The 26,571-nt window shown below is 56.3% G+C and overlaps 2 protein-coding genes across 5 annotated transcripts in view; one reads left to right on the top strand and one right to left on the bottom strand.

Annotated features, from left to right (window-relative positions):
• The first annotated feature begins 256 nt into the window (after positions 1 to 256).
• On the top strand, positions 257 to 25,318 carry CNTN2 (contactin 2). 4 transcript variants are annotated; one of them, XM_088066946.1, is made up of 23 exons: positions 257 to 384; positions 7,406 to 7,509; positions 11,457 to 11,601; positions 12,513 to 12,688; positions 12,970 to 13,065; positions 13,309 to 13,518; positions 14,079 to 14,178; positions 14,391 to 14,566; positions 15,708 to 15,844; positions 16,312 to 16,441; positions 17,311 to 17,461; positions 17,725 to 17,852; positions 18,172 to 18,347; positions 19,160 to 19,280; positions 19,615 to 19,773; positions 19,891 to 20,040; positions 20,573 to 20,643; positions 20,860 to 21,094; positions 21,834 to 21,949; positions 22,271 to 22,457; positions 22,658 to 22,770; positions 22,849 to 23,017; positions 23,993 to 25,318. In XM_088066946.1, exons 2-23 carry the CDS (start codon positions 7,455 to 7,457, stop codon positions 24,100 to 24,102), a joined length of 3,111 nt encoding a protein of 1,036 aa, XP_087923072.1. In that variant the 5' UTR covers positions 257 to 384; positions 7,406 to 7,454; the 3' UTR covers positions 24,103 to 25,318. The 4 variants fall into 4 exon arrangements, with proteins under 4 accessions (XP_087923072.1, XP_005529365.1, XP_087923073.1 ...); XM_005529308.3 differs by lacking the exon at positions 257 to 384 and adding an exon at positions 5,707 to 6,182; XM_088066947.1 differs by lacking the exon at positions 257 to 384 and adding an exon at positions 5,707 to 6,262.
• Positions 9,914 to 26,571, bottom strand: part of RBBP5 (RB binding protein 5, histone lysine methyltransferase complex subunit) — a 44,358-nt gene continuing 27,700 nt past the window's right edge. Inside the window, exon 14 of the mRNA XM_088066950.1 lies at positions 9,914 to 11,390. Coding sequence (XP_087923076.1) covers positions 11,383 to 11,390 — 8 coding nt within the window. The 3' untranslated portion in view covers positions 9,914 to 11,382. The remainder of the gene's footprint in view (positions 11,391 to 26,571) is intronic.

Below are 26,571 nucleotides of genomic sequence, written 5' to 3'. Positions count from 1 at the left end.
TGATGATGATGATGATGATGATGATGATGATGATGATGATGCCCGAGCCGCTCTGCCCTCCCGCCTGCTCCTCGCGGCTGTGGCAAGCGAGGTAAAAGCAGGGCGGGCGAGAGGAGGAGGGGGGGGAAATTTAAAAAAAAAATAAAATAAATAATTCCGCGTCTCCAGGGAGCGGCGTGGTGGTTGGCAGCGAGCGAGGGAGCGCGCACGCAAGGAGGGAGGAGAGGGAGGAGCACATCCTAATGCAGAGATGCTGCAGTGGCTTTGGGCACACACATCCACACTCGGCCAGCCACCAGCCGAGCGCTGCCTCCAGCCCAGCCCCCGGCAGCCGCCAGGCCCCGCGGGCCCCCGGCTGATGCCAACGCTGCCCTCCCGGCCCAGGTAAGCGCTTCGTGCAGCTCTGCTGCATCCCGGAAGGCTCCCGGAGGCTCGGGGCAGCATTCCCGACTCGCGCTGGGTGCGCTCCGGCCGGGGGGGACTCTGTGGGGTCCGCAGGGATGGGGTCAGGAGCTGGGGGTGCTTTGGGCATCCCCGAGAGGAGCCGGGGGTGGAGCTGGGAGCGGGGGGGGCCGCGCTGGTGGCACTTGTGGCAGCGCTGCGCGGCCGAGCTCAGGGCGGCTGGCAGCTGAAATGTCTCTTAAGGGAAAAAAAAAAAATAAAAAAATAAAAAAATCGGGGAATATTTCGGTTCTCAGCGATTGTCGCGAGGTTTTTCCCGGCGCGCTCCGGCCCGAGGCGCTTCGGGAGCGCGCTGGTGGGGTCGGACACCTCCGGCGTGCCGGGGGGATCCACAGGGGGTTCTGCTGCCCAAAACTCCTTCAGCACCCCCAGAATGAGCTGGCAGAGCCCTGAGCGGCCCCAGGGTCTCCTCTCCAGGGAAGGGGCTCCAGGAAGGCCGTGGTGTCCCAGTTCACCTTCCCGAGGGCTGATCCTAGGGGAGGGGGGGGATTTGGGGGCGCTCCGGGGGAATTTGGGGGTCTAGGGCTGTGCCAGGCGCACTCGGGGCTGTGGGAGATCCAGTGAGAAGCCACGGATCCATTCCCACCCCATTCCCCGAGGGCACGGGGGTACCCCACAGTCAGGGCACCCCTCTGTTCCCATTCCCGGAGGGATGGACGCTGGGATGGGGAAGCAGCCGGGGGCAGGGAAAACTGGGGGCGCTTCCTGGGGCTCCTTTTCTTGTCTTCAAAGTGCCCGAGCTCCCTCCTCACCCCACCCTCGCTGACCCCAAAACTCCCCCGGGCTGGCCACAACTCCCACCAGCCCCCAGCGTTATTCCCAGGGCTGGACCGGGGCGTTTTCCCGGGAGATCGCGTCTCTCCCGGGAAACACCGGTTGCTGTGAGGATGGGAGGCAGCATCTCTGCATCCCGGAGCTGGGAGAAATCCCAAGGTTTTCCCAAAGCCCGAGGTCGGCCCTGCTCTTCCCAGGCAGATCCACGAGGAATTCTGAGGGCGCAAATCTGGAGCAAGGGGACTTGCAGGAGATTTAGGATCAAAAAATTAACCTCTCCAGGCTGGATATTTGGGATTTAGCACAGAAACCTCTTGCTTTGCTCAGCAGTGGATCCCAAACTTTCCAGAAATAACTGAGCTTTCCACGGGGTGGCTCAGAATTCCCAGAAACTCCAGAAAATGGGAGCTGGGGGGGGGGTCCTGTCCAGCTCAGCTGCACCGGGGGCTCAGGTAGAGTGAGACAAAGGATTCCCAACTCTCCATCCATCCCCTGATTTATTCCTACAAAACAGAGCGGTCACTTTTATCCCTTTGGAATATCTGCAGAGGATTTGACGGGCTGGCTTAGGATTTTCTCGTCGGATTTACCACAAATAAATCATAAATGGCAGAAACCCCGAGCCGAGCCGTTAGGATTCCCCCCACACTCATCCCACCTGCTCCCAGCCCTTGGAAATGGGAATCCACGTGGAGCTGAGCCCACGCTAAAGCTGCTCAGCCACGCCGGGTGCGTTGGAAACGCTCAAAATCCAAATTATCCGTGAGATATTTGAGGAGAGGCTGAGCCCTAGAGGGGTTTCTCTCCCCGCACCTGCCGGCAGCTCCCGGCGGCTCCGCCGAGCGCGGCCGCGCATTCCCGGGGTCGGGGATGGATCCCACATCCCGGCCCCGGAGCTCGGGATGGGGTTTTCAGGGAGCTCGGGTTTTCAGGGAGTTCGGGATGGGGTTTCAAGGAGTTCGGGATGGATTTTCAGGGAGTTTGGGATGGGGTTTTCAGAGAGATCGGGATGAGGTTTTCAAGGAGATGGGGATGAGCCTTTAAGGGAGTTTAGGATGAGGTTTCAGAGAGTTTGGGATGAGGTTTTGGGGGGTTTTGGATGGGGTTTTCAGGAAGTTCAGGATGGGGTTTTCAGGGAGTTTAGGATGGGGTTTCAAGGAGTTCGGGATGGATTTTCAGGGAGTTTGGGATGGGGTTTTCAGGGAGTTTTGGATGGGGTTTTCAGGGAACTTGGAATGGGGATTTGCCCGTCTCCCACGGGTTTGCTCAGTGCAGCTCTCCAGCTGCACAAAATCCCTTTCTCTAAACCCAAAATCTTTTATCTTCCATGACAAACACCCTGGTGTTTCCCTGCTGGAAAATCCAGGATCCCACTGGGCTGATCCAAGGCTCATTCCCGCCCGGAACCGGCTGTGGATCCCAACCCCAACCCTGCCCAGCAATCCTGATCCCAAATTAGGACATTTATTATTTACTGGAGAGCCGTAAAAACCAGGGTGGGACAGGAAAATCTGTTTAGCCCTGATCCCTGGTAAGGCTGGGAATGTTTGGAGCCCGAATCCCAAACCCGAGGGCAGGAGAAAAGGTTGGACACGGGGTTGGAGCATCCCAAGGAGCAAAACAAACCCGGCACCACCGCAGGGAGCACCTGAGGGGCGATTTTAACCCCAGGGTCCCCTCGGAGCTGCTGGACCTCCCCAGTATGACCAGTACAAGCACCCAGCTGTGCACTGGGAGGGCTGAGGAGCTCCGTGAGGCTGAGGAAGATCCCCGGAGCCAGGCAGGGATCCCCAAACCCCAAACCCTCGGGAAGGTTCTCGCTGCTGGATCAGAGCTTCCCTTCCCAACCCCTTCTCCAGGAGGTTTCCCGAGCTCTCCGCTTGTTTTTCCCGACTCCCAGGAGCGCTTCCAGCGGCGGGGAGGGGCTGGAGCAGGTAGGAGCTATTTATACCTGAGGCACAGCAAGGCTCTGACGCCACCGGGAGCGCGAGTGGGAGGCGGGAGGAGCCCGGGATAGTCCCGGCTTTAGGCCGAGCTTCCCGGAGCTGATCCAGGCCTGGAGAGGACAGCGGGAAGCGGGAATGGGGAGGTTTGTTCTGGGTAGCTCAGCTCCATCCTGGTTGCCTGAAATCCCCCTCTGGATCAGCGCCTCTTCCCGGGCTATCCCGCGGGAACAGCCGGAATTCACCGGGAAAAGGGAACATTTCCCGGGAAAAGGGAACATTTCCCGTGCTCGGCAGCTCCCGGAGCGGGGTTGGCAGCACCGGGAATGTGCTGTGGGATGTCTGTGGCTTTACCAGCCACAACCGGGATCTGGGGCAGGCATCGCCTCCCGAATTCCCGCTGGAATCACTCCGGGGTGGATTTCCAGACTTCCAGCCTCATTCCAGCTGCTCTGGGCTGAGCTTTCCCTTGGAATTCGAGTCTGGAGGGAGAGTTTAGAGCTGCAGCGATCCAAACCCCCCTGGGCAGGACAGAGGGACGTGGGACCCTCCGGAAGTGTTTTGGGGACACATCTTGTGGCTGGGGACCCAACATCGGGTCCTGACCCCCACCAGAGCAGGGACCCCCAAACTGCAGTTTGGGTTCTGTTTTTGGGGTGTTTTGGTCCTCGTTTGGAAATTTCCTTGCTCAGGACGGGTTTGGAATGGCCCGGAATTCCTGCAGGACCTGGAGCCACTGACAGATCTGGGAAGGGCTGAATCCAAGGTTTTCCTCTCAATCCATCCCTGATTTCCAGGAGGACGAACCCGTGACAATGAACCCGTTTGTTCCTCCTGTGTCGGGACGGACACGATGTCCCCAACCTTGGGAAGGTTCTGAGAGTCAGAATCCAGGGAACATCACACGCCTGCCCTTTCCAGCTTTAGCCACGATCCACAATAAAAGACGCACAGGAGGAATTCCAGCCTGGCCCCCCCTCCGGAGCGATCCTTCCCTGGGGAATGCTGCGGCAGAAGGAGCTGCCCCACTTAATCCCAAATGCTCCTCTCGTGGCTGAGTGCAGGAGATGGAATTACACTGATTTATCCCGGTAATGGATAGCGCAGGACATCTCCTGCCGAAATCCAGCCCCGACCTCCCCAAAATCCCGCTGGAATCATCCTCCAGAGGATGCAGTGGGTGCTGTCCCAGGCAGTTCCTCCTCTCCCAGCACCCCTCAAAATCTCCCTGAGCTCCCTGACTCTGCCTCCCCGCTAATGGATCGCTCCCAGATCCCGAGGCTCTGGAGGGAAGGGATAATGTGGAGTTTTCTATCCCGCCTGGCTCCCGGAGGTATCGGTGACAGCCTCCATTAGCGGCGGTGACAGATCCCCTTTCAGGACACCAGCGGGCTCTCGAGGGGCTGTCAAAACACCCCGGCAAGAGCGAAAAAACTGCTCCCTGTGGCCCTTCCCTGACCAGGGAGGAGAGCAGGGCTCAATATCCAGTGCAGAGTGTTCCCGAGCTTTGGAGGAGCTCGGGGTTGGATCCAGGATCAGGAGTTGGGGATCAGATCCAGGATCAGGAGTTTGGGATCAAATCCAGGATCAGGAGTTTGGGATCAAATCCAGGATCAGGAGCTTGGGATCAAATCCAGGATCAGGAGTTTGGGATCAGATCCAAGATCAGGAGTTTGTGATGAGATCCAGGATCAGGAGTTTGGGGTCGGATCCAGGATCAGGAGTTTGGGATCAGATCCAGGATCAGGAGCTCAGGATCATGGCTCTGGAGATGGCTGCCCCATCCCTGGTCCAAGGTCAGGTTGGAGCCAGCTGGGGTAGTGGAAGCTGTCCCTGCCCATGGCAGGGGCTGGAATAGGATGGGATATAAAGTCCCTTCCCACCCAAACCAGCCCCGGATTCCATGAAAAGTAACAAAATCCAGCTTTCCCGCTCTCGTTCCTGTTTGTTCTCCAAGTGTGAGGGAAGGGAACAAAGGAGGCAAAGCCCAAGCGGCTCCGGGGGCTCAGCAGAGAATTCTGAGCAAAAACTCCGAGTTTAACTTGCGGCCGCTGGTGCAGGAGCGGCTCCGCCGCTGCCGCCTCCCCCGAACCCCGGAGCGAGGGAACTGCAGAGATTTGGAAAAGTCAACTCATTAATTAGCGCGGGGCTGGCATCTCCTGCAAGCCCCCAGCGCGCCCGGCTCAAAGCTGCCCCTTGTCCCCAGGGCGGAGGGCCAGGCCAGGGGAACAAAGGGACAGTGTTGGCCGCGGGGCCGTGGGCTCGGGACGCTCTTTGGGGCAGGATTCTCGGTGACATCAAGTGACTCCATGTGACCGAGCCACTCCAGGGCTGCTGGAACCAGCGGCTTCTGCGTGGGAGCGTCTCCCGCCCCGCTGCGCTCCGTCCCCAAATTCCCTGTCCCTGCCACAGCTCGTGCCTCTCCCACCAGGAGCTGCCGCCTCCCTCTGGCCGCGGTTCCTCCGTCCCCGGCCAGGCGCGATAATGAAGCTCCAGATTTATTTTGGGGCCTGTCAGGGAACAAAATCCCAGCAGGGCTGAGGGCGGCTGTCCCCTCTCTGTCCGCTTCTGTCAGTCCCCTCTCTGTCCCTTCTCTGTCCACTCTGTCCCTTCCCTCTGTCCTCTTCTGTCCATCCCCTCCCTCTGTCCCCTCTCTGTCCTCTCTGACCCCTCTCTCTGTCCCCTCCTGCCTGAACCCTCTGTCCCATTTCTGTCCCCTCTCTGTCTTCTCCCTTTTCCCCTTTCTGTCCCTTCTCTGTCCCCTCTGTCCTCTTCTGTCCGTCCGCTCCCTCTGTCCCCTCTCTGTCCCCTCTCGTCAGTCCCCTCTGTCCCCTCCTGCTTGACCCTTCTGTCTCCCCTCTCTGTCCTCTCCTGTCTGTCCCTTCCCTGTCCCCTCCCTGTGTCCCCTCCCCGGCTCTCAGGAGCGCTGGGATCCAGCCCTCGCACCCAGGCGAGATAAAAACCCGGGATTTTGGGATGCTGGGAGCAAAATCTTCTCTCTGGGTGAGGACACAAAGGGGCCGGGTGTTTTCTGCAGCCGGAGGGGCTCGGGGAGCCGAGCTGGGCTCGGGCTGTTTGCTCAGGTGCGTTTGGTAATGAGGAGGGCTTGGAAAGGGGCAGAGAATCCCACGGGATGGGTTAATCCCTGCTCGGAGAACTCGGGAGCGGACAGATGGGCAGGGACGGGAGTGGAAGCGGCACCAGCTGGAGCAGGGGGGATGAGCAGCAGGAGCGGCCCGGGAGCTGCTGGCAGCATCTTCAGCTCCTCACCGGGGTGTTCTGGGGAGGGCAGCGGGAAATGAGGCCCTGCCGGGCTGGGGGAGCGCTGTTGCCAAAGGGTTTGGTAACAAAGAGGGATAAACCAGCCCAAAATCCCTGCTGGAGTTCCGCGGGAAGAGGTGCGGGAGGTGGAGCTGCTCCCGCAGAGGGCTCGGGGAGCAGCACAAAGAGCTCAGGGTTTTGTTGGGGGGGTTGATTTTTGGGAATATTTTGGGATCACAGGAGGCAGTGGAGGAGACTGGGAAGGCCATTAGGAAATGCCCTGGCACTTCAAGAGTTTCAATTAAAGATTCTTTTGTCAAAGAATCCCCAAATCCTCGAGTGATTTGGGTTAGGAGGGACCTTAAAGCCCACCCAGTGTCACCCCTGCCATGGGCAGGGACACCTTCCACTACCCCGGGGTGCTCCAAGCCCTGTCCAAGCTGGCCTGGGACACTCCCGGGGATGGAAAATCCCATTGCAGGGCATCCCAACCCTCACCAGCCAAGAATTCCTTCCCAATATCTTCTTTATTTTCACAAAAATCAAAATTATTCCTCCCTCCTCACCCCCGTCAACACCCCGTGTGCTTCCGGCTCGGTGTTTTCCATCAAAAACTCCTGGAAAGGAGAATTTATGGAGGAGCGGGGGAGAATGAGAAACAGCAAAGGAGGAGGGACAACAATTCCCGTCCTGATTTGTCCCATCGGGGACAAAAACAGCTCCTTCAGCCGCTCCCGCTCCTCCGGGCACCGCTGGAATTTTGCCCTGGAGTGACTCTCGCTCGGGCTGGCGGCCAGCGGGGAGGCACAGCTGGATCCTGGAGCCTCTGGAATAGCAGCTCCATGGGATATCTGGGGCTGGAAGGGTCCGGCTGACCCCAGAATCCAGAGCCTGTGGAATAGCAGCTCCATGGGATTTCTGGGGCTGGAAGGGTCCCGCTGACCCCGCTGTGTCCCCCCCGCCAGGGTCGCTGTCCCCACGCGCCCGTAGAGGCTCCGCAGGACCCGGCGCAGGATGGGAGGCGCCGCTGGATTCATCCACGCTTCCCTGGCCGTCTGCACCTTCCTGGGTAAGAGATTCCCGTGGGAGAGGCGGGAGGAGCTGGAGCAGGCGGGACATCACCCGGGATCCACCGGGAATGCGGCGGTGCCGAATCCCAAATCTCGGGATGGGCTGTTCCGTGTCTGCGCTGTTCCCGATATCCCCTTGGGCCAGGAATGTTTGACACAATTTCTCCTTTCTAACCCCAGATTTCGGGAGGTGCAGGAGGAATTTCCTCCTGCCAGTGGGATTCATCCCACTCCCCATCCCACTTTTTCCTGGGATTCCTTGCTGGCCAAGCCCTGCAAAGATCCCCCTGCTCCTTAGGGAGCATTTCTGGATGTCAGGGAGGATTTCTGGATCTCAGGGAGAAATTCTGGATTTCAGGGATGACTTCCAGATCTCAGAGACCATTTCTGGATCTTAGGGATTAATTCCACATCCCAGGGATCATTTCCGGATGCTCAGGGAGCACCTCTGGATTTTGGGAACCATTTCCAGACCCCAGGAAAGGAGGAAGGGAGGAGTTCTGGATCTCAAGGACCATTCCTGGATTTTGGGGACGATTTCTGGATTTTGGGGACCATTTCCAGACCCCATCCCTGGATCTCGGGGAGGCTCAGGCCGCTCCCTGCAGGTCCCTTTTCCGCAGGGAGACATTTCCTCTCCAGCTGAGTCCGGATAATGTCCTCCAGCCAATCCATCACGCCGGGCACGCTGCAGGCCCATCCTCATAAATATCTAATTACCTTTTAATGTTCTCTGCATCCCCGAGGAGGCCCAGGCAGGGGGGGCTGCCCTGGATCCGGAGGCAATTATCCCGCTTGGAAATTGGCCCGACCCCCACGCGGCCACGGAGCCGGAGTTGGGGTCTCCCATCGAGCACCTGAGTTCAGGCAAACCCCCCCAAAAATCCCGGGATGTCTGGGAGGGTGATTTTCACTGAGCTTTGGCTGATGGTGCCGTGGAGCTCCGGAGGCAGCTGGGACAGGGAGAAATCCTGGGAATACAAGGAGGGATCGGGACAAAAGGATGGGAGCAATGGATGAGGCTCAGGGAAACCTTCTGGAGTGGGAAAAGAGCCAAAACATCCAGGTCTGGAGCGAGATTTAAATATTTAAAGCTTCTGAAGTGCACAGAGACTGCTCTAAAATCCCCAAACCTCCCTGGCCTTTGTTCATTTGGGAAAAACCTCTGGAAAATATGGGAATCCAAGCCCTGACCTTTTGTTCCTCAGAAAGGTGCTCGTTAAAAACAACCCAAAATAAAACCCTGGTTCCTCAGAGAGCTGGTCCCCAAAAAAACCCAAATCCAGCAGGATTTTGGGCATAAATTTCCTGCAAAACCAATTTATTGCCCAGCTCCCTCCTGTGATCCAGAGGCTGTGGATGTTCTCAGAAAAAGGAATTCAGCTTGGAAAACAATCCACCGAGGAAATCCACCATTTCCTGGGCTCAGCACAAAGCGCAGCCTCCTGCACACCTGGGCTTTCCAGGCCTGGCTCTCAGCATATTCCTAAAAATATCCCCAAAATAACCCAAAAGGGAACCTTTGGAGTCACCTTCCTGCAGCTGCTTCTCCAAATCTTCATTTTCACCCGTTTCCCATTATTTTGGTGCTAATTATCATTTTCCCTAATACTGAAGGTTATTCCAGGGGTGTGGTGGGGTTTTTCCTGTCGTTCCAGCTCTCCCAGCTGGACAGAACATGGAAAATTCCCAACAGGTCGCTCCTCTCCTTTGAAATTTGGCTTAAAAACCTTTATTTTGTGCCTGTCTTCTCCCTGTTTTCCGAACACCAGAGCTCCAGGACAGATCCTGCATTGGCAACTTTAAAAATTGGGAATTCTGGGGTGGCAGATCAGTCTCAGAAGTTCTGGGATTTATCAGTTCTTAATTTTAACCTTATCCCCCCCTCGTAACAGTTTAATTACTGCTTTAATCAACCCCCGATTTGTTTAATGAGTGAAGTCCAAGCGTTTCACCCCCAGCACCTTGGAATTGTGGATTAAAATTCACCTGAAGTCCTGGCATCGATTCCAAGTGGGAAAATCGATGCCTGGCACTGGCAGCCATCACCTTGGCAGGGACAAAGGGACAGCAGGGGACAGCAAGGGGACACGGGCTCCGGGTGGGGTCAGGAGGGAGGACGAGCCTGATTTGGCTTGATTGGAATTAAAAAAATCCCATGGGAAAGGGCAGGGATGGGAGTGGTACCAATAGATATTTTATTTGTTAAATAAATAGAAATTCTTTACCTTATGCTCTCTAATTAATCTCAAAATTAAAGCTGTTCAGCCTCGGTCCTGTCACCGCCATCTATCAGAGCACAATTAACTCATCTATCAGCACGCAATTAAATCTTTTCTCGTTAATTCCCCATTAACTCAATATTGTTTTCCCCCCCGATCAGCAGAGTTTATTCCAGCCGGGACTCCCTCAGCACTGACCCAAACAGGAGACGATTTCCAGTTTTCCCTTTAGGAACAGGACCATCCTAGAAGGGAAAGAACCCCAAACCCGCTGCTTTTCCTTAATTCCAAAGAATCCCAGCTCGGCGCCTCTCCCTGTGTGAGGGGACCATCCCGCAAGCCGATCCTGGCGGAGCTGGGATAATTGCCTGGAGCAGGGACACGGGGAGCAGCTGCTCCCAGCCCAGAGCCAATTACCAGATCCCCTCTTCCATCCCATCCTATCCCATCCCAGCCTCCTCCTGGAGCAGCCGGAGCGCGAGGCGAACCCCGGGAGCCGCGGGTCAAGGGCTGCTCCCGCTGATCCCAGGCCGTTCCCGGCTGGAAGTGACTCTTCCATAAAACATCCCGCTCCCGGGAATCGCTTCATTTAGGAGCGGCCCCGCTGAGCAGGGGGGGAAGGAGACAGATTGGCGTTGGCACAGCGGGTTGGAGACGCTCATTAATTCAATTACAGAGCAGGGAAGGATCCCGGAGCCAGGGAAGCAGCTCGGAGCTTATCAGTGCTGGTGGCTCCTTCCCTGATAAGGGCCAGGCGTCTCCAGGGGGACAGGGACAAGGAGGACAGACGTGCTGGCAATTATCCCACCGGCTGTCCCTGCGAGGAAGAGATTTCCAGGCGGATTCTGCCTGGCTCTCGCTCCCAGTGTCCCTTCCAGTGACCACCCCGGGCTGTGGGAGCTGCCCCAGCCCACGGCAGGGGTGGAACGGGATGAGCTTGAGGGATTTTCCCACCCAAAGCAGGCTGGGGTTCTGGGATTCTCCTGCGTGGAAGGGGATCCACTGGAATTTGCTGTTTATCTGAGACAGGAAGGCAGCTGGAACTTGCCAGTGGCACTTTGTCCCCAAAGGGTGGCCCAGGCACGGTGTGGATCAGGCAGGGGGGGGGCCTTTGTCCCTCTTGTTCCTCCTCATTCTCAAAACCAGAGTCAAACCTGTGTCTGAACACCCCAAAAGCGGCTTCAGGCTCATCCCAGCCATGGAACAGAATGGTTTGCACTGGTTTGTACTGGTTTGTACTGGTTTCCACACCAGTAACCAACTGGTTTGAGGTGTCAGGAGCCAGGGGAGCTGCAGGGACAGAGGGGACCTGCCAGGTGTGTCCAGAGCCGTGAAGATCCCGGTTCTCCCCTCTCCTCCCTCGCCCTGGAGAGGATTTCAGAAGAACGCACCAGGCAAGGTCTGTGCAGGCAGAGGAGGAACCTCAGGGACAAGGGGACATTCCCAGCTCCAGCTGTGGTGCTCCAGGAGGTCCCTGGTCCTTCCTCCACGTGTCTCCAGGGATGCTGGTCCCTCTGGAAGGGCGGGAATGGCGCGGGATGCTCGGTGGGAACGGCAGGTTGTGTTCCCACAGCCAGGGCCGGGCTGTGCTGACAGATGGGGTGGGGTTGTCACATCGCTCCTTCTCTCCTCCTCCTCGCTGGGCACACCCTACAAAACTGAAAAGGAGGATTTTTTTTAGGAAAAGCCAAGCGGAGCTGAGCAGGTTTTCCCCTCTCCCGCAGTTTGGTGCCAAGCCCAGAGCGGCACGCGGAACTACGGGCCGGTGTTCGAGGAGCAGCCGTCCCACACCCTCTTCCCTGAGGGCTCTGCAGAAGAAAAGGTCACCCTGTCCTGCCGAGCTCGGGCCAATCCTCCCGCTACCTACAGGTGAGCTCTGGGCTCCCTCTGAGCCTGGAACCGGATAAAAACATCCAGAATTCTGCTTTCTCCCCTCCACTTTTATGTATGGAGAATTACTGACTTGGGAATGAGATTCCTTGTCCTGTGAGGAGCTCAGGGAGCTGGGAAAGGGGCTGGAGAATCCTGAGGGAGCTGGGAAGGGTTTGGAGAACCCTGAGGGAGCTGGGAAGGGTTTGGAGAATCCTGAGGGAGATGGGAAGGGTTTGGAGAACCCTGAGGGAGCTGGGAAGGGTTTGGAGAATCCTGAGGGAGCTGGGAAGGGTTTGGAGAATCCTGAGGGAGCTGGGAAGGGTTTGGAGAATCCTGAGGGAGCTGGGAAGGGTTTGGAGAATCCTGAGGGAGCTGGGAAGGGTTTGGAGAATCCTGAGGGAGCTGGGAAGGGTTTGGAGAATCCTGAGGGAGCTGGGAAGGCTCAGCCTGGAGAAAAGGAGGCTCAGGGGGAATTCCTGGCTCTGCACAAGTCCCTGCCAGGAGGGGACAGCCGGGGGGGATTTGGGATGTTATCCCAGGGAACAGGGACAGGAGGAGAGGGAACGGCCTCAGGCTGGGCCAGGGGAGGCTCAGCTTGGACAGCAGCAGGAATTTCCTCATGGAAAGGGCGGCCAGGCCTTGGAAGTGCCCAGGGAGGTTTGGAGTCCCCGTCCCTGGAGGTGGCAGCTGGAGGTGGCACTCAGGGCTCGGGGTGGGCATCGGGCACAGCTCGGACTCGCTGATCCCAGAGGGATTTTCCAGCCTCAACAATCCCACAATTCTGAGATATTCCAGTCCCCTCCCAGGTCACAGCTCAGATCCAAATCCACCTCCAACCCCACCCCAGCTGGAAAACCACCAGGCCCAGCCCCACGGGGATTTATCCCTGCTCCCATTTCTTCCGGCAGGTGGAAGATGAACGGCACGGAGCTCAAGCTGGAGCCGGATTCCCGCTACAGGCTGGTGGCCGGGGATTTGGTGATCAGCAACCCCGTGAAAGCCAAGGATTCCGGCTCCTACCAGTGCGTGGCATCCAATTCCAGGGGCACCGTGGTGAGCAGGGAGGCCTCGCTCCGCTTTGGCTGTAAGTTTGGCACCCCCAGGTGAATTAAACACAATCACAGTTAGGCCTGGCTTAAACTGAGCCTGCCTGGAAAAGGGCTTGGAGAGAATCTCTCCAACACATCATCCCATGGAGAAATCCCCTGGCACTTCCATAGAAATCTGGAGAATTTGGAGTATTACGGAGAAAGGCAGTGATAATTTTGGATCTCCCTCTGCACAAACCCACCAGAGGAGGGGCAGAGAAAGCACAGAGGTTCCTCCAGCTGTTGTTCCTGTCCGGGTTTCACTCTGCCTGTTCAGTTTTGCAGGAATTCTCGGCGGAAGAGCGGGACCCCGTGAAGATCACCGAGGGCTGGGGGGTGATGTTCACCTGCAGCCCCCCACCCCACTACCCAGGTAAGGGGGACACAGCAGAGCACGGGGTTCCCGAATTTTCTGGGAATTTCAGGGAAGAAAATTTGGGGTTAACTCAGAGTTTGTAACGCAACAAAGCAGAGGCAGAACTTGGTGTGTCCATGCAAGGGCCAATTCCAGCTGGGAATCCCACTGGATCCATCCACCCAAGCCTGGAATCCCACTGGATCCATCTCACTTGGGAGGACAAACCCATCCAGTTTATTCCTTTCCTTTTTCCCCCAGGTTTATCCTACCGGTGGCTCCTGAACGAATTCCCCAATTTTATCCCGGCCGACGGGAGACGTTTCATCTCCCAGACCACGGGCAACCTTTACATTGCCAAGACGGAGGCCTCGGACCTGGGCAACTACTCCTGCTTTGCCACGAGCCACATCGACTTCATCACCAAGAGCGTCTTCAGCAAGTTCTCCCGCCTCAGCCTGGCTGCAGAGGGTCAGTGCTCTGGGATTGTCCCAAAAATGCCAATTCTTATGGGAAAAATCCGAATTAACAAATCCCTCCACAGCGCCCAAATCGCTCTCCAGCCTCCCTTAAGAGCTTCAAAAATACGGATGGGCTGGGGTGGGAGGTGAGCAGCTCTCTCTCCAAGATTCCCTGTTTCCACTCCATCCATGGGGTTTCTCTATTTTTAAAGAATAATTCTGGTACTGGGAAAAGGGAATTAAACAGGAGGAAGGCCTGGATGGACACAGATTGGAGCCACCTGGGATAGTGGAAATTCCATGGGTGGGATGGGCTTTAAGGACCCTCCCAACCCAAGCCATCCCAGGATTCTGCGGTTCTCAGGAATTACGGAGCCCTGAGGTGTTCCCAAGAGATTCTCAGAGAGCTCAGCAAGAGCTGTCTGAAGAAGAAAATGAAACCTCTGTCCCCTCACCCAAACACACAAAAGGGTTGGGAAGTCACCTCATGTGTCCCTCTGCCCTTTGAGACCCCCTGGGTGGCATTTCAGTGTCACCCAGGTGTCCTGAGCGGTGTTTTCCCCATGGCAGATGCCAGGCAGTTCCCACCCAGCATCAAGGCCAGGTTCCCCACGGACACCTACGCTCTGACCGGGCAGCTGGTGACCCTGGAGTGCTTCGCCTTTGGAAAGTGAGTGCAGCATCCGCGGGGATTGGGATGGGGATCGGGATGGGGAGGGAACGGCAGAACTTCCACACCTCCTCTCTCTGATGGAGGACCAGAGATGGAAGGAAATGGGAGAAGGGAGGAGCTGGCTAAAGCCAAGGCCCGGTGGGACAGGACAGGGGTGGTCACGTGGGGAATGAGCTCAGCCCGGATTCACCAGCTCGGCTTTCCTGCAGCCCCGTGCCCCGGATCAAGTGGAGGAAGCTGGATGGGCCACAGTCCTCCAAGTGGATCGGCAGTGAGCCCCTGCTGCAGATCCAGCACGCTGGATTTGAGGACGAGGGGACGTACGAGTGTGAGGCGGAAAACGCCAAAGGGAGGGACACCCACCAGGGCCGCATCATCATCCACGGTAACGCACCCAAACACATCCCTTATCTGAGGGGACACACCCAAAAACGTGCCCTTCATCCAAGGGGACACAAACACGTGCCCATCCAAGGGACACATTAAACACATGTCCTTCACCCAGGGAAGTGTCCTCCATCCAAGGAACACATTAAACACGTGTCCTTCATCAAAAGGGACACATTAAACACGTGTCCTTCACCCAGGGAACACATTTTAACTTCCCAGAGCGCGCCAAGGTGCCCCAGGCGATGCTCTGAGGGTTTGGGATGAAAACCACGCGCTCTAATCCTGCCTCTTACCAGCCCTAATTAAATCATTGCCAAGCCCCAACCAAGACCTGCAGGGATCAGGGAAACCTTTCCCCAGTGGGCACATTTGGGCCGTGGTGAGGGGAGAGAAAGAGCTCCAAATGGGCTCTAAAATCATCACAGCAAACATCGGGGAACCAGAGAAGGAAGGAGAGTGGTAAAAATCCAATTTGGCTCGTGCTCAAGATCCTCTCCAAGCCTGAGGAGCTTCCACCGGGGTTAATGCTCCGAGCTGTTAACCAGATCTAGTCAAACTAAAAAACTTCCCGTGGTTACCTTGGCTTGATCCCAGTTTTTCTTGAAGCTCAGGAATAGCCCGAAGCTGAGAGAGGGAAGGTTTAGAGGAGATACCAGGAAGAAATTCCTTAGTGCAAGAGTGGTGAGGCCCTGGCACAGGGTGGATGGGCATGGTGGCACAGGGGCTGTGGTTTCCTCATCCCTGGAAGTGTTCCAGGCCAGGCTGGATGGGACTTGGAGCAGCCTGTGATGGTGGAAGGTGTCTCTGCCCATGGCAGAAGGTGGCACTGGGGGACCTTTAAGTTCCTTTCCAAACCAAACCATTCCATGATTCGATGATTCAGGAACAGCTGAATCTCACGAAGAGAAACCAATTCCTCAGCCCTGGATTCTGCCCTGACCTTGTGCAGCTGGAGCCCAGCAGGACCCGGCCGTGCCTCTCCCTGCACAAACAGCCGGGGCTGTTCCCGTGGCAGGTCCCGCTGTGCCAACGACTGTGCCGGCGGCGCTGGCACAGGGACATCCTTCTGCCAGCCTGGCACTGCCACCTCTCAGCTGAGCTCCTTGGCTCTGCCCCCTCTCTCTTGTCCCCTGCAGCCCAGCCCGACTGGCTGGACGTGATCTCGGACACGGAGGCCGACATCGGGTCCGACCTGCGCTGGAGCTGCGTGGCCTCTGGCAAACCGCGGCCCACGGTGCGCTGGCTGCGGGATGGGCAGCCCCTGACGTCCCAGGTACCCTCCAGCCAGCTCTGATCCCGCTCCTCCAGCCCCAGCCCCTCCTCCTGCCTCGCTCCTGCATCCCCGCCCCGGTTCTCACCCCGCCTCCCTCCTCCATGTGCCCCCATCGGGCTGCGAAGCGACGGCACCATCCCCAAATCCCCTCTCCTGGCGCTGCCATCCCAGCCATTGCTTCGTGCAGCTGCAGGGACTCACAGCCGGCCAGCAGGGAGGACAAACAGCGCCTCGTGCCTGGTGTCACCTGCACCTTGCTGCTCAGGTGTCTCGGCAAACACAGCACAGCAACGTGGCAGAGTGGCTTCACAGACATAAAAACAAATCCTGTGTTTTCCCGCACAGAAAACCAGGCTGGCCTCGAGGAGTCTGTGATGAAACGCAACCCTGACCCAGCCGAGGACTGAGCTCCATATTTTTTTTTTTTTGTTTTCTCATCTAATGGGTTCACCCTCTTGTTTGCACAGAACCGCATCGAAGTGAGCGGTGGAGAGCTGAGATTTTCCAAGCTAGTCCTGGAGGACTCTGGCATGTATCAGTGTGTGGCTGAGAACAAGCATGGCACAGTTTATGCAAGTGCTGAATTAACAGTGCAAGGTAATTCCTCTCTCCCAGAGCTCTGGGTTCCAATGGGACACTGAAAAAAAATCTCTTCCTAATATCCTGGTGTGATCCTGACATTGTGAAGTCGCAGTGAGATAAGAGCAGGCAAAAAACTGCTTCGCTCACAACTGAAATGTTTTCTGGTTCAACAAGACACTGTGCAAGCCCTTAAATTTTAAATCCTGTGTAAATTCTGTGTGAAAGCAAACAAAAAGAAATCTGTTTGCCCACGGGAAGTGGACAGGACATCCAGCAGCAGCACTACAACCTCTCTCCCAGTACAAATTCCTCCTTTTTGGAGGAAAGAGGTCCAAAAATGAAAAGTTCAGTCTCCATTCCACCTGCTTTGATGGATGGTGACTGGAGCTGAACTGCTGCCAAACTTGTTCCATGATGTTACTCCAAAAGTTTATCTCCTCATGACAATGCCAAAGATAAATCAAAGGCCTTGAGCACCAACTGCTCAACACTATCACACCGAGGCCAACAGGTAAATCCCAATTCCATCTGCAATTCCAGGAGGAGTTTCAGGCAAGCTGGATGTCTGTGTTGGTCAGGATATTGAAGAGATTATCCTCGACATGTTCCAAAGCAGCTGTTGTTGTGTCTCTCAAAGACCTTGCACTTGTTAGGGTCATTCCCATCGCTCCGTCCCACTCGTGTGCCACATAATTCCTGCCTGGCAGGCATCAGGATCCACCCGGCAGCCGAGGAATTCCTCCCTTATTCCGCTCTCCAGACTCTGCCTCGCTTCTCTTACCGAGCCATCCAACAACAAATCTATTCCCACTCGCACAGTGCTGAAATTCCCCCCAGGGCAGGGTTTCTAATCATGCCTTAATCCTCTTTTTTTATCCCTGTAGCTTTAGCTCCAGATTTTAGACTAAACCCAGTGAAGCGCCTGATCCCAGCAGCCCGGAGTGGGAAGGTCATCATCCCGTGCCAACCACGAGCAGCACCAAAAGCCACCGTGCTCTGGACCAAAGGGACAGAACTCCTGGTCAACAGCAGCAGGTAGCAGCACAGAGTCAGCTCCCACCTAGAAAATGCAGCTAAAATCTTTTTATTTTTTATCAGAAGACTGGACTCGATGATCCAAATGTGCTGCTGCATCCCTGAATTTTTTTAGTCCTCTAATTTCCTCTTTAGCAAACTCCCACGCGATGTTTTTCTGCCTGATTTTGTCGCCAGTTTCTCTAAAATTGGTGGAGATTCCCAAATCTCCAGCACGAGCGGATCTTTTAGCTTTCCTTTGTGTGGCTGCTCTTCCTTTGCAGGGTGACGATTACGGCGGACGGGACCTTGATCCTGCAGAACATCAGCAAATCCGATGAGGGGAAATACACCTGCTTTGCCGAGAACTTCATGGGCAAAGCCAACAGCACTGGAATCCTCTCTGTCCGAGGTAGGGATGTTCATCTGGGGTCAATCGAGCAAGAAACGGCTAAGAATGAGTGATGTGATCTTTCTCCCCTCCTTATACTCCCAAAAAACAGAATAATTTCTATTATTATTTATCACAATAAAAGTGATTTCAGGTGGAGCAGCAAAACTTCTGCCTGAGCCACCAACAAACAGCCCTTAAAAAATGCGTTTCCATTTCCTAATCCCTCCTCTTCCTCCTGTGAAGCTCCAGCTGCTGGAGCAGGACGAGGAGCTGGAAGGGTTTGGATAACGGGATGGGGATATTGTGGCTAACGGCCCTTCCCGCTCCTTCCCTGCAGATGCCACCAAGATCACGCTGGCACCATCGAGTGCCGACATCAACGTGGGTGAGAACCTCACCCTGCAGTGCCACGCGTCCCACGACCCCACCATGGACCTCACCTTCACCTGGTCCCTGGATGATTTCCCCATCGACTTCGACAAGTCCGAGGGGCACTACCGGCGAGCCAGCGCGGTGAGTCCGGTGGGAATTCCGGACCATCCAAAGGGATGGAAAATTAATTCCACGCTTGTTAGTTGCGTGTTTGTGCCCACCAAAGCTGCTCCATCACTTTGCCCAGAGAGGTTGTGAATTCCGCATCCCTGGAAGTGTCCAAGGCCAGGTTGGACACGGCTTGGAGCAGCCTGGGATAGTGGAAGCTGTCCCTGCCCGCGGCTGGGGTGGAATGGAACGAGCTTTAAGATCCTTCCCAATTCAAACCATTCCATGATTCCATGATCACTCCCTTCCTAAACCGGAGGAGAAAGGGAAAGACCTGTGGATAACGGCAGGCAGAGATCACTCAGTGTTCAATCAATGATTGATCTGTGACCACTCACTGATCACTCAATAACCACTCACTGATCAATCAGTGATCAATCAGTGATCAATCAATGGTCACTCATTGATCACTCAACAATCACTCATTGATTACTCATTGATCACTCAATGATCACTCATTGATCAATCAGTGATCAATCAGTGATTAGTCAATGACCACTCAGATCACTCAACCATCACTCATTGATTACTCATTGATCACCCAATGATCACTCATTGATCACCATCCCAAGCCAAAACAGACCCAGCACAGGCTCAGCCTTGGCCATCACTGGATCCATCTCAGATCCATCCAGCTCCATCACCCGTGGGGGAATCTTTTCCCATCTCCCTCTTCTCCACCTTCACCACATCCCAACCACCCAAACCCAAACCACTCTGAACTCTGGGCTGTGACCGGGCGCCTCCTGATGCTGTCCCCGCCGTGTTCTCCCGTTGCCCTGCAGAAGGAGGCCATCGGGGACCTCAGCATCTCCAACGCGCAGCTGCGGCACTCGGGCCGTTACACCTGCACGGCCCAGACCGTGGTGGACAGCGCATCCGAGTCAGCCACGCTCACCGTCAGAGGTAATTCCCTGTGGGAACATTCCCTGCTCCTGACAGAGCAATGGCACGGCCTGTGCCCTCAGCTGCTCCTTCCTCGTAACCGCCTCACACCCAGGAATTCTGTCACATGGCCTAGTGGGTTTTATTTTCACCCAAAACTTGGGTTTGATTATCTTGGAGGTCTTTTGCAACCTTTCCAACCAGGCTTAGGAGCTTTTCCAGAGCCTAAAGCTGGCGGGGAGGCTTCCCAGCTTCCAGAAAAGAAAGGCTGGATATGAATTTAGGACTTGCACAATGCTCAGAGGGATAAACCTCCAGATCTTCCATGTCAGTGACACATTTCCCATCCCCCCAGGACCTCCAGGCCCGCCCGGGGGGGTGGTGGTGAGGGACATCGGTGACACCAGCGTCCAGCTGAGCTGGAGCCGCGGCTTCGACAACCACAGCCCCATCGCCAGGTACCTCATCGAGGCCCGGACCCTCCTGTCCAGCCAATGGAAGCAGATGCGCACCAGTGAGTGTCCCCACGCTGGCACCGGTGACAAACCGAGGCCACCGGCCACCGGCCAGTCCTGGCTCCATGCTGCTCCTCGCTCTATTCCTTCCCCTCTGCTGTTACTGGATTTTACAGATCCCATAAACATCGAGGGCAACGCGGAGACAGCGCAGGTGGTGAACCTCATCCCGTGGATGGATTACGAGTTCCGGGTCTTGGCCAGCAACATCCTGGGAATTGGGGAGCCCAGTCTGCCCTCCAGCAAAATCCGGACCAAGGAAGCAGGTGGGTGTGGAGACAACGGCAGGTCCCTGTCCCCGCCCAGGATGGTCCCAAGGGATGAATCATCTCCTGGAGAGTTCCTGGAGCTGAGGCCACCACAGGATTTTCCACCTTTTTGCCCATTTCTGTGTCGAAGATGAGCAGGGTTAGATCTGCACTTCCCAGCACTACATCCAGCTGGGAATGTTCATTCCATGTCCAGCTGCTTGGACAGAAGGGATGGGAGAACAGCAGGAGAACTGCACCCAATCCACCAAATGCAAACCAGCTTCTTCTTAATAAAACTCCCCTCCACATCCCTGCTTTTGAGTTCCATCCTTGTCCTCTCTGAAACCAAGTCCTTGTCCCATGCTCCTAAATAACCTGGTCAGGCACAAGCTGGAATTCCAGCCAGGATTTTCATGGCTGAAAACAGAGCCCAGACTTTTCCCGGGATCCATCCCATCCGGTGTCACCGGTGTCACGCTGCGTTTGTGCTCCTCCATCGCTCCCACCTCCTTAACACAGACTCTGCTTTTCTTTGGGGACCTCACAGCACCGACGGTGGCACCGTCCGGGCTTGGCGGCGGCGGAGGGGCTCCCAACGAGCTCATCATCACCTGGACGGTGAGTTGGGAACAGGGAAAACACCACGGGGGGACCACGTGGCATTTTCTGAGGGGGGAAATCAGCGCTGCCACCCCAGTTTGGACGCGGGGATGAGCCCAGGGCTGGTTTGGATGGACCCGGCGCACGTTTCCTTCGGGAAATCAGCACCACCATTCCAATTCGGACGAACCAAAGGCTGGTTTGGACTGAGCAAGGCTCCCTTTCTCTTCCCAGCCCATGCTGCGGGACTACCAGAACGGAGATGGCTTTGGGTACATCGTGTCCTTCCGGAGGAAGGGCAGCCAGGCCTGGCTGAGGGCGCGGGTGCCGCACGCGGAGTCGCTGCACTTCGTGTACCGCAACGAGAGCATCGCGCCCTACACCCCCTTCGAGGTGAAGATCAAGGCCTACAACAGGAAAGGGGAGGGCCCCGAGAGCCTCACGGCCATCGTGTACTCGGCAGAGGAAGGTAAAGAGCAGGGGGAGAGCTGGGGATGTCCAGCATGGAGAGGAGAAGGCTCCAGAAAGAGCTCAGAGCCCTTCCCAGGGCCTAAAGGGGCTCCAGGAGATCTGGAGAGGGGGCAAGGGATGGAGGGACAGGATTCAGGGAATGGCTTCCCACTGCCAGAGGGCACGGCTGGATGGGATCTTGGGATGGAACTCCATCTGTGAGGGTGGCCAGGATGGAATTCCCAGAGAGGCTGTGGCTGCCCCTGGATCCTTGGCAGTGTCCAAGGTCAGGCTGGCCAGGGCTTGGAGCAGCCTGGGACAGTGAGAGGTGTCCCTGCTATGGCAGAGGGTGGCACCAGATGAGCTTTAAGGTCCCACCCAAACCATTCCATGACTGCACAGACTCAGAATTCCCCAGCTTTGTCCAACCCACCGCCTTTCCTCAGCCAGACCCCTGCAGACCCGTGTCCATCCAGGAGCTCCCAGAATGGCTATTCCAGCACAACATTCCTCTACTCCTCCGAAGACACAGAGTGACGATTCCCTGAGCCCAGCCCCGACTGCCCCAGAGCCTCAGGGCAGACACAGATCCCAGAGCTCACAGCTGTGGCCCTGCTTGTCTTCCTAAATCCCTAAATCCCTTCCCCTCGCTCCGTAACACAACACCAGCTGTCTGCCCGCGGGATGATGCCGCGGGAAAACCTTTTGTTCCCAACAGGGCCCAAAGTCAGGAAAAGGATTTTGTTCCTGTCTTTCAGAACCCAAAGGGGCTCCTTACAGGGTCATCGCTAAATCTGTCCTGTCCTCGGAGATGGATGTGTCCTGGGAGCCCGTGGAGCCGGGAGAAGTGACCGGAGTGCTTTTGGGATACGAGGTAGGAGATTCCAATGGGAACGGGAGACCCTGAGAGCCCAGCAAGGGAAATTCCCCCGGGTTATGTGAGGTGAAAGGAAACAGCTGTGATTCCAGAGGTGGGGATAATTCACACCACGTGATTCTAACAGGGCTATCTCAGGAGAGATTAAAGGGATTCATCCCGTTTTTCCTGCCTGCCTTTCCCAGGAGGCCGTGGCCTCATTCCTGGGCACACACGAAGCAAAATACATGGACACGAACACCCAAAGGCCCTTCAGCATGGGCTGACTCAGGATTTGCAGATCTCCTTCCTAAACCCATCCTGTCCTTTTCCATGCAGATCCGCTACTGGAAGGACGGGGACAAGGAGGAGGCGGCTGACAGAGTGAGGACGGCGGGGCTGGTGACATCGGCTCATGTCACCGGCCTGAACCCCAACACCAACTACCACGTGTCCGTGCGAGCCTACAACCGGGCAGGGACCGGCCCCCCCAGCCCCTCCACCAACGTCACCACCACGAGACCTCGTGAGTGAGCCCTGACCCCTCCACTTTCCACAGGATCCCCCAAAATCACCCAAACTTTGATCTCAGTGCTCTTGTTTGACGTCCTTGGAATGCCCCATAGAGCTGACAGCTCTGCCGAGGCTCGGGGGACGGCAGGACCAGCACAGCCTTCTCCTCACTCCTTCATTTACCCAATCCCTGTCTGCTTTTACATCCCTCAGCACCAAAAAGGCCACCTGGGAACATCTCCTGGACTTTTTCCAGCTCCACAGTCAGCATCAAGTGGGACCCCGTGGTGGCCAAGGCAGACGAGTCGGCAGTGACGGGGTACAAGGTATGGCCAGCGTGGCTGGGCTTCTCCTGGAGTAGATCCAAGGAAATCACAGGAACTCAGCGTTCCCTCTTCCCACAGATGCTCTACAGGCAGGATTCCCACTCGGCCCCCACCCTGTACCTGGCCAGCAAGAGCCAGATCGACATCCCCATCCCCGAGGATTTCACTCACGCCTTTGTCCAGATCCGGGTGACCGGACCCGGCGGGGACGGGACGCCGGCAGAAGTTCACATCCTTCGGAACAGCGGTACCTGTGCTCCTCCTGCCACACCCACCCCACTGACCACGCCCACCCCACTGACCACACCCACCCACTGACCACACCCACCCACTGACCACACCCACATCACTGACCACACCCACCTGACCACACCCACCCCTGACCACACCCACCTGACCACACCCACCTGACCACACCCACACCTGACCACACCCACCTGACCACACCCACCCCACTGACCACACCCACCCCACTGATCACACCCACCCCATTGACCACACCCACCCCATTGACCACACCCACCCCACTGACCACACCCACCCCACTGACCACACCTACCAATTAGCTCCTCTGGCCACACCCATCCATGTGATTCCATGATCGCCCTCTCCATGCCCAAATTCCCCTGTCCAAGGTTCTCCCCGGGCTCTGGAGCTCCGAGACCGGAGCTCAGCCACAGGAAGGACTCAGTCCGCCCCTCCCATCCTGGCCACAGCACAATCCCAATAAATTGTGTTTTAAAATCCCTCCCTCCCTTCCAGGGCCATGGGAGAACATCCTCCCGCAGTGTTTTAGGTTGAGACTCTGGAATTGGGCTTTTCTGGAATTGTTTTTTCCTGGAATCAGGCTTTGGTTTCCTTGTGCTGTTCACTCATAGGAATTCCTGACTCTTCCCAAACTCAGTCCAGCCTGACCCAGCTTTAGGATTTGCATCCTCAAGACCCCACAAAACCCAACTTCCCAACAGTTAAGAACTAAAAACCATTTAAGTTTTCCACTAAGAGTGAAATCCCAGATCCGTGGGGCCGCAGCTCCAGCAAATTCCCTAAATTCAGGGCTGAATTCTCAGTGCCCACCCCCAAATTCCTGCTCCCAGCATTCCCAGGAGTTTTATCAGTGCCAAACACACAAAAAACCCCCACAAAACCTCACTTCCCCCAAGTTCCCCGCAGTGTCCGTGCCACCCCACAGCCGCCCCTTCCCTGTTCCCGGTTTTTCCAGGGACGAGCATGATGGTGGAGGACTCGGGGACGAGGCCAGCGCCACACGTTGTGGTCATCACCACCAACTCCCTGCTGATGGTGGCCCTGATCAGCTCCCTGGAGCTCTGACCGCGCCCCGGACGCGGCTCCGGACACGATTCCTCCCGATCCCGCGGGAACGAGGCGACGTTCGGCAAATCCCACTTGGGAGCGGGGCAGCACCGCGGGGAGAGGATTGGACCACGTGGTTGGAAGGGAGGAAGAAATTAAAAACAGCGTTTTTTTTGTCTTTTTTGGTTTGGAGGAACAGAAGCTTTCATACAAGACATGGGTCTTTAACCGATTAAATGTTTTTTAAGGAAAATGAGGAAAACGAAGAATTCTCCAGGAATTCTGCAGCCAACTGCCCCCCTCCCCCTCACTGTATCCGTAGGTTTTCTGCCTTATTGAAGCCATGTATGAGATAACCAGACTGCTAAATTTGACTTTTTTTTTAACTCTGTACAGTGAATTCCATGTGGGGACGGGGACTGAGGAGTTCAGGGACACCCATCCACCACAGCCAGCTCGGAGCATCTGTGGGACGGGATTGATCCTTTTTTCCACAAAAAAAAAAAAAAAGCGCCAAATCCTGCAGGAACCAACCCAAGGAGACAAATCCTTGGGAGGATCAAGCTCTGCCCCAGCCTGAAAAGCTTTTTTTACAACTCTGGTGTTCACTTGCCGCACCAGCCTGGTGCTTGTCTCAGCTGTGAGGTGCAAATTCCGTGTTTTCCCATATCCCACCTGCTTTGGGGGTGGATTTGTCACCCTGTTTGCCTCTTTCCTTTCTGTTTGGGGAGAAGGGGTTCCTCTCCCAGAATCCCTAATTCGGGCAGCTCTGCCTAAAAATGGAGGTGTCAATAAATCCAATTTCAGAGGAGCTGAGAGAAGGACTTTTAAAAAATGACAAAATGAAAAGAGGAATGGGAGACTCCAGGAAGCCACCACTGGAACAACAAGGAAGATTTGGACTCGGAGTCATCGCCCTGCACTGAGAATTCATCCAGCCAAAATTCCAGGCTGGGATTGGGACTGCAAAGGCTGAGATCCAGCCAGGAAGCGGCTCTGGATTCCAGCTCCGATGGCTGCCAGACATCCCAAGGAAGCACTGGGATGCTGAGGAGCCCCCTCCACTCCAGAGGCTGGGAAAAGCAGGAATGCTGAGCTGAGCTCCCACAGGACTGGTTGGGAATTGATGTTGCCTGTTGAAATCTCTGTCTCCCAGTAAAGCAGTTGACCAAAGTTAACGAGAATTGATTGGTGTTGCCGCTGGGTCCATCCCAAGGGTGGTTTTAGGGACTTTTCCCTGGCTCTGATTCCTCAATCCCAGAGAAAACAGCGCCAGCCTGGGCAATCCCAATCCCAGAATTTCCTGGCTGAGCCCTGATGAGCAGTTTTCCCTTTAAATGCCAATTCCTTGTTCTTTTTAGCCCAGGTGGTGGCAGGGAAATCCCTCTCCAGACAGGGCAGCTCAGGCTTTGCTAAGCCCTGTTTTGGGCAGTCCCTTCTGCCATTCTGTTGATCCAGGGTTGGGGGAGCCACAGGGAAGGATCTGCACCTGCAAATCCAGCATTCAGACCTCGGGAAATGACAAAAATCTACGTTTGAAGCCCAGCCAGGGCCACCAAAGGGAGGAAAAGGCTTGGGATCCTCCTTAAAACCTCTCGGAGCTTCCTAAAATACAGCCCAGGGGTTAAAGGTGTGCAGAGACAGGGAGAGAACTGGAATTCCTGGGATTTGGAGGGAAGGATGGAGAGAGGGAAGGATGGAGAGAGGGAAAGATGGAGAGAGGGAAGGATGGAGAGGAAAAGAGCTCCTCCCAGCTCCAGCCTCTGGTGATCCCAAAGATCCCGGAGCTCCAGGCTCAGCTGGGCTGGGGCAGCTCCTGCTCTGTCCCCAGGAGCTGCAGGGACAGCACTGGTCACTGCAGGGAGAGCACTGGTCACTCTGCAGGGACAGCCCTGGTCACTCTGCAGGGACAGCTCTGGTCACACTGCAGGGTCAGCACTGGTCACTCTGTAGGGACAGCACTGGTCACTGTGCAGGAACAGCTCTGGTCACTGCAGGGACAGCTCTGGTCACTGCAGGGACAGCCCTGGTCACTCTGCAGGGACAGCCCTGGTCACTGCAGGGACAGCTCTGGTCACTGTGCAGGGACAGCACTGGTCACTGTGCAGGGACAGCTCTGGTCACACTGCAGGGTCAGCACTGGTCACTCTGTAGGGACAGCTCTGGTCACTGTGCAGGAACAGCTCTGGTCACTGCAGGGACAGCTCTGGTCACTGCAGGGACAGCACTGGTCACTGTGCAGGGACAGCTCTGGTCACTGTGCAGGGACAGCTCTGGTCACTGCAGGGACAGCACTGGTCACTGTGCAGGGACAGCTCTGGTCACTCTGAAAGGACAGCACTGGTCACTGTGCAGGGACAGCTCTGGTCACTGCAGGGACAGCTCTGGTCACTGCAGGGACAGCTCTGGTCACTGCAGGGACAGCCCTGGTCACTCTGCAGGGACAGCCCTGGTCACTGCAGGGACAGCTCTGGTCACTCGGCAGGG

Source organism: Pseudopodoces humilis, chromosome 26 (assembly GCF_049639895.1).
Source record: "Pseudopodoces humilis isolate 2021_Gansu_Grassland_sample_001 chromosome 26, ASM4963989v1, whole genome shotgun sequence".
In the NCBI taxonomy this organism is placed as follows: domain Eukaryota; kingdom Metazoa; phylum Chordata; class Aves; order Passeriformes; family Paridae; genus Pseudopodoces; species Pseudopodoces humilis.
This window is presented reverse-complemented; position numbering and strand designations above follow the sequence as displayed.

What these genes read in the sequence shown, in the direction of transcription:
- CNTN2 (XM_088066946.1), top strand. Translation starts at nt 7,455, where the DNA reads ATGGGAGGCGCCGCTGGATTCATCCACGCTTCCCTGGCCGTCTGCACC. An exon ending in CGTCACCACCACGAGACCTC is followed by an intron (nt 22,458 to 22,657) that starts GTGAGTGAGCCC and finishes TACATCCCTCAG; the next exon opens with CACCAAAAAGGCCACCTGGG. An exon ending in CGGCAGTGACGGGGTACAAG is followed by an intron (nt 22,771 to 22,848) that starts GTATGGCCAGCG and finishes CTCTTCCCACAG; the next exon opens with ATGCTCTACAGGCAGGATTC.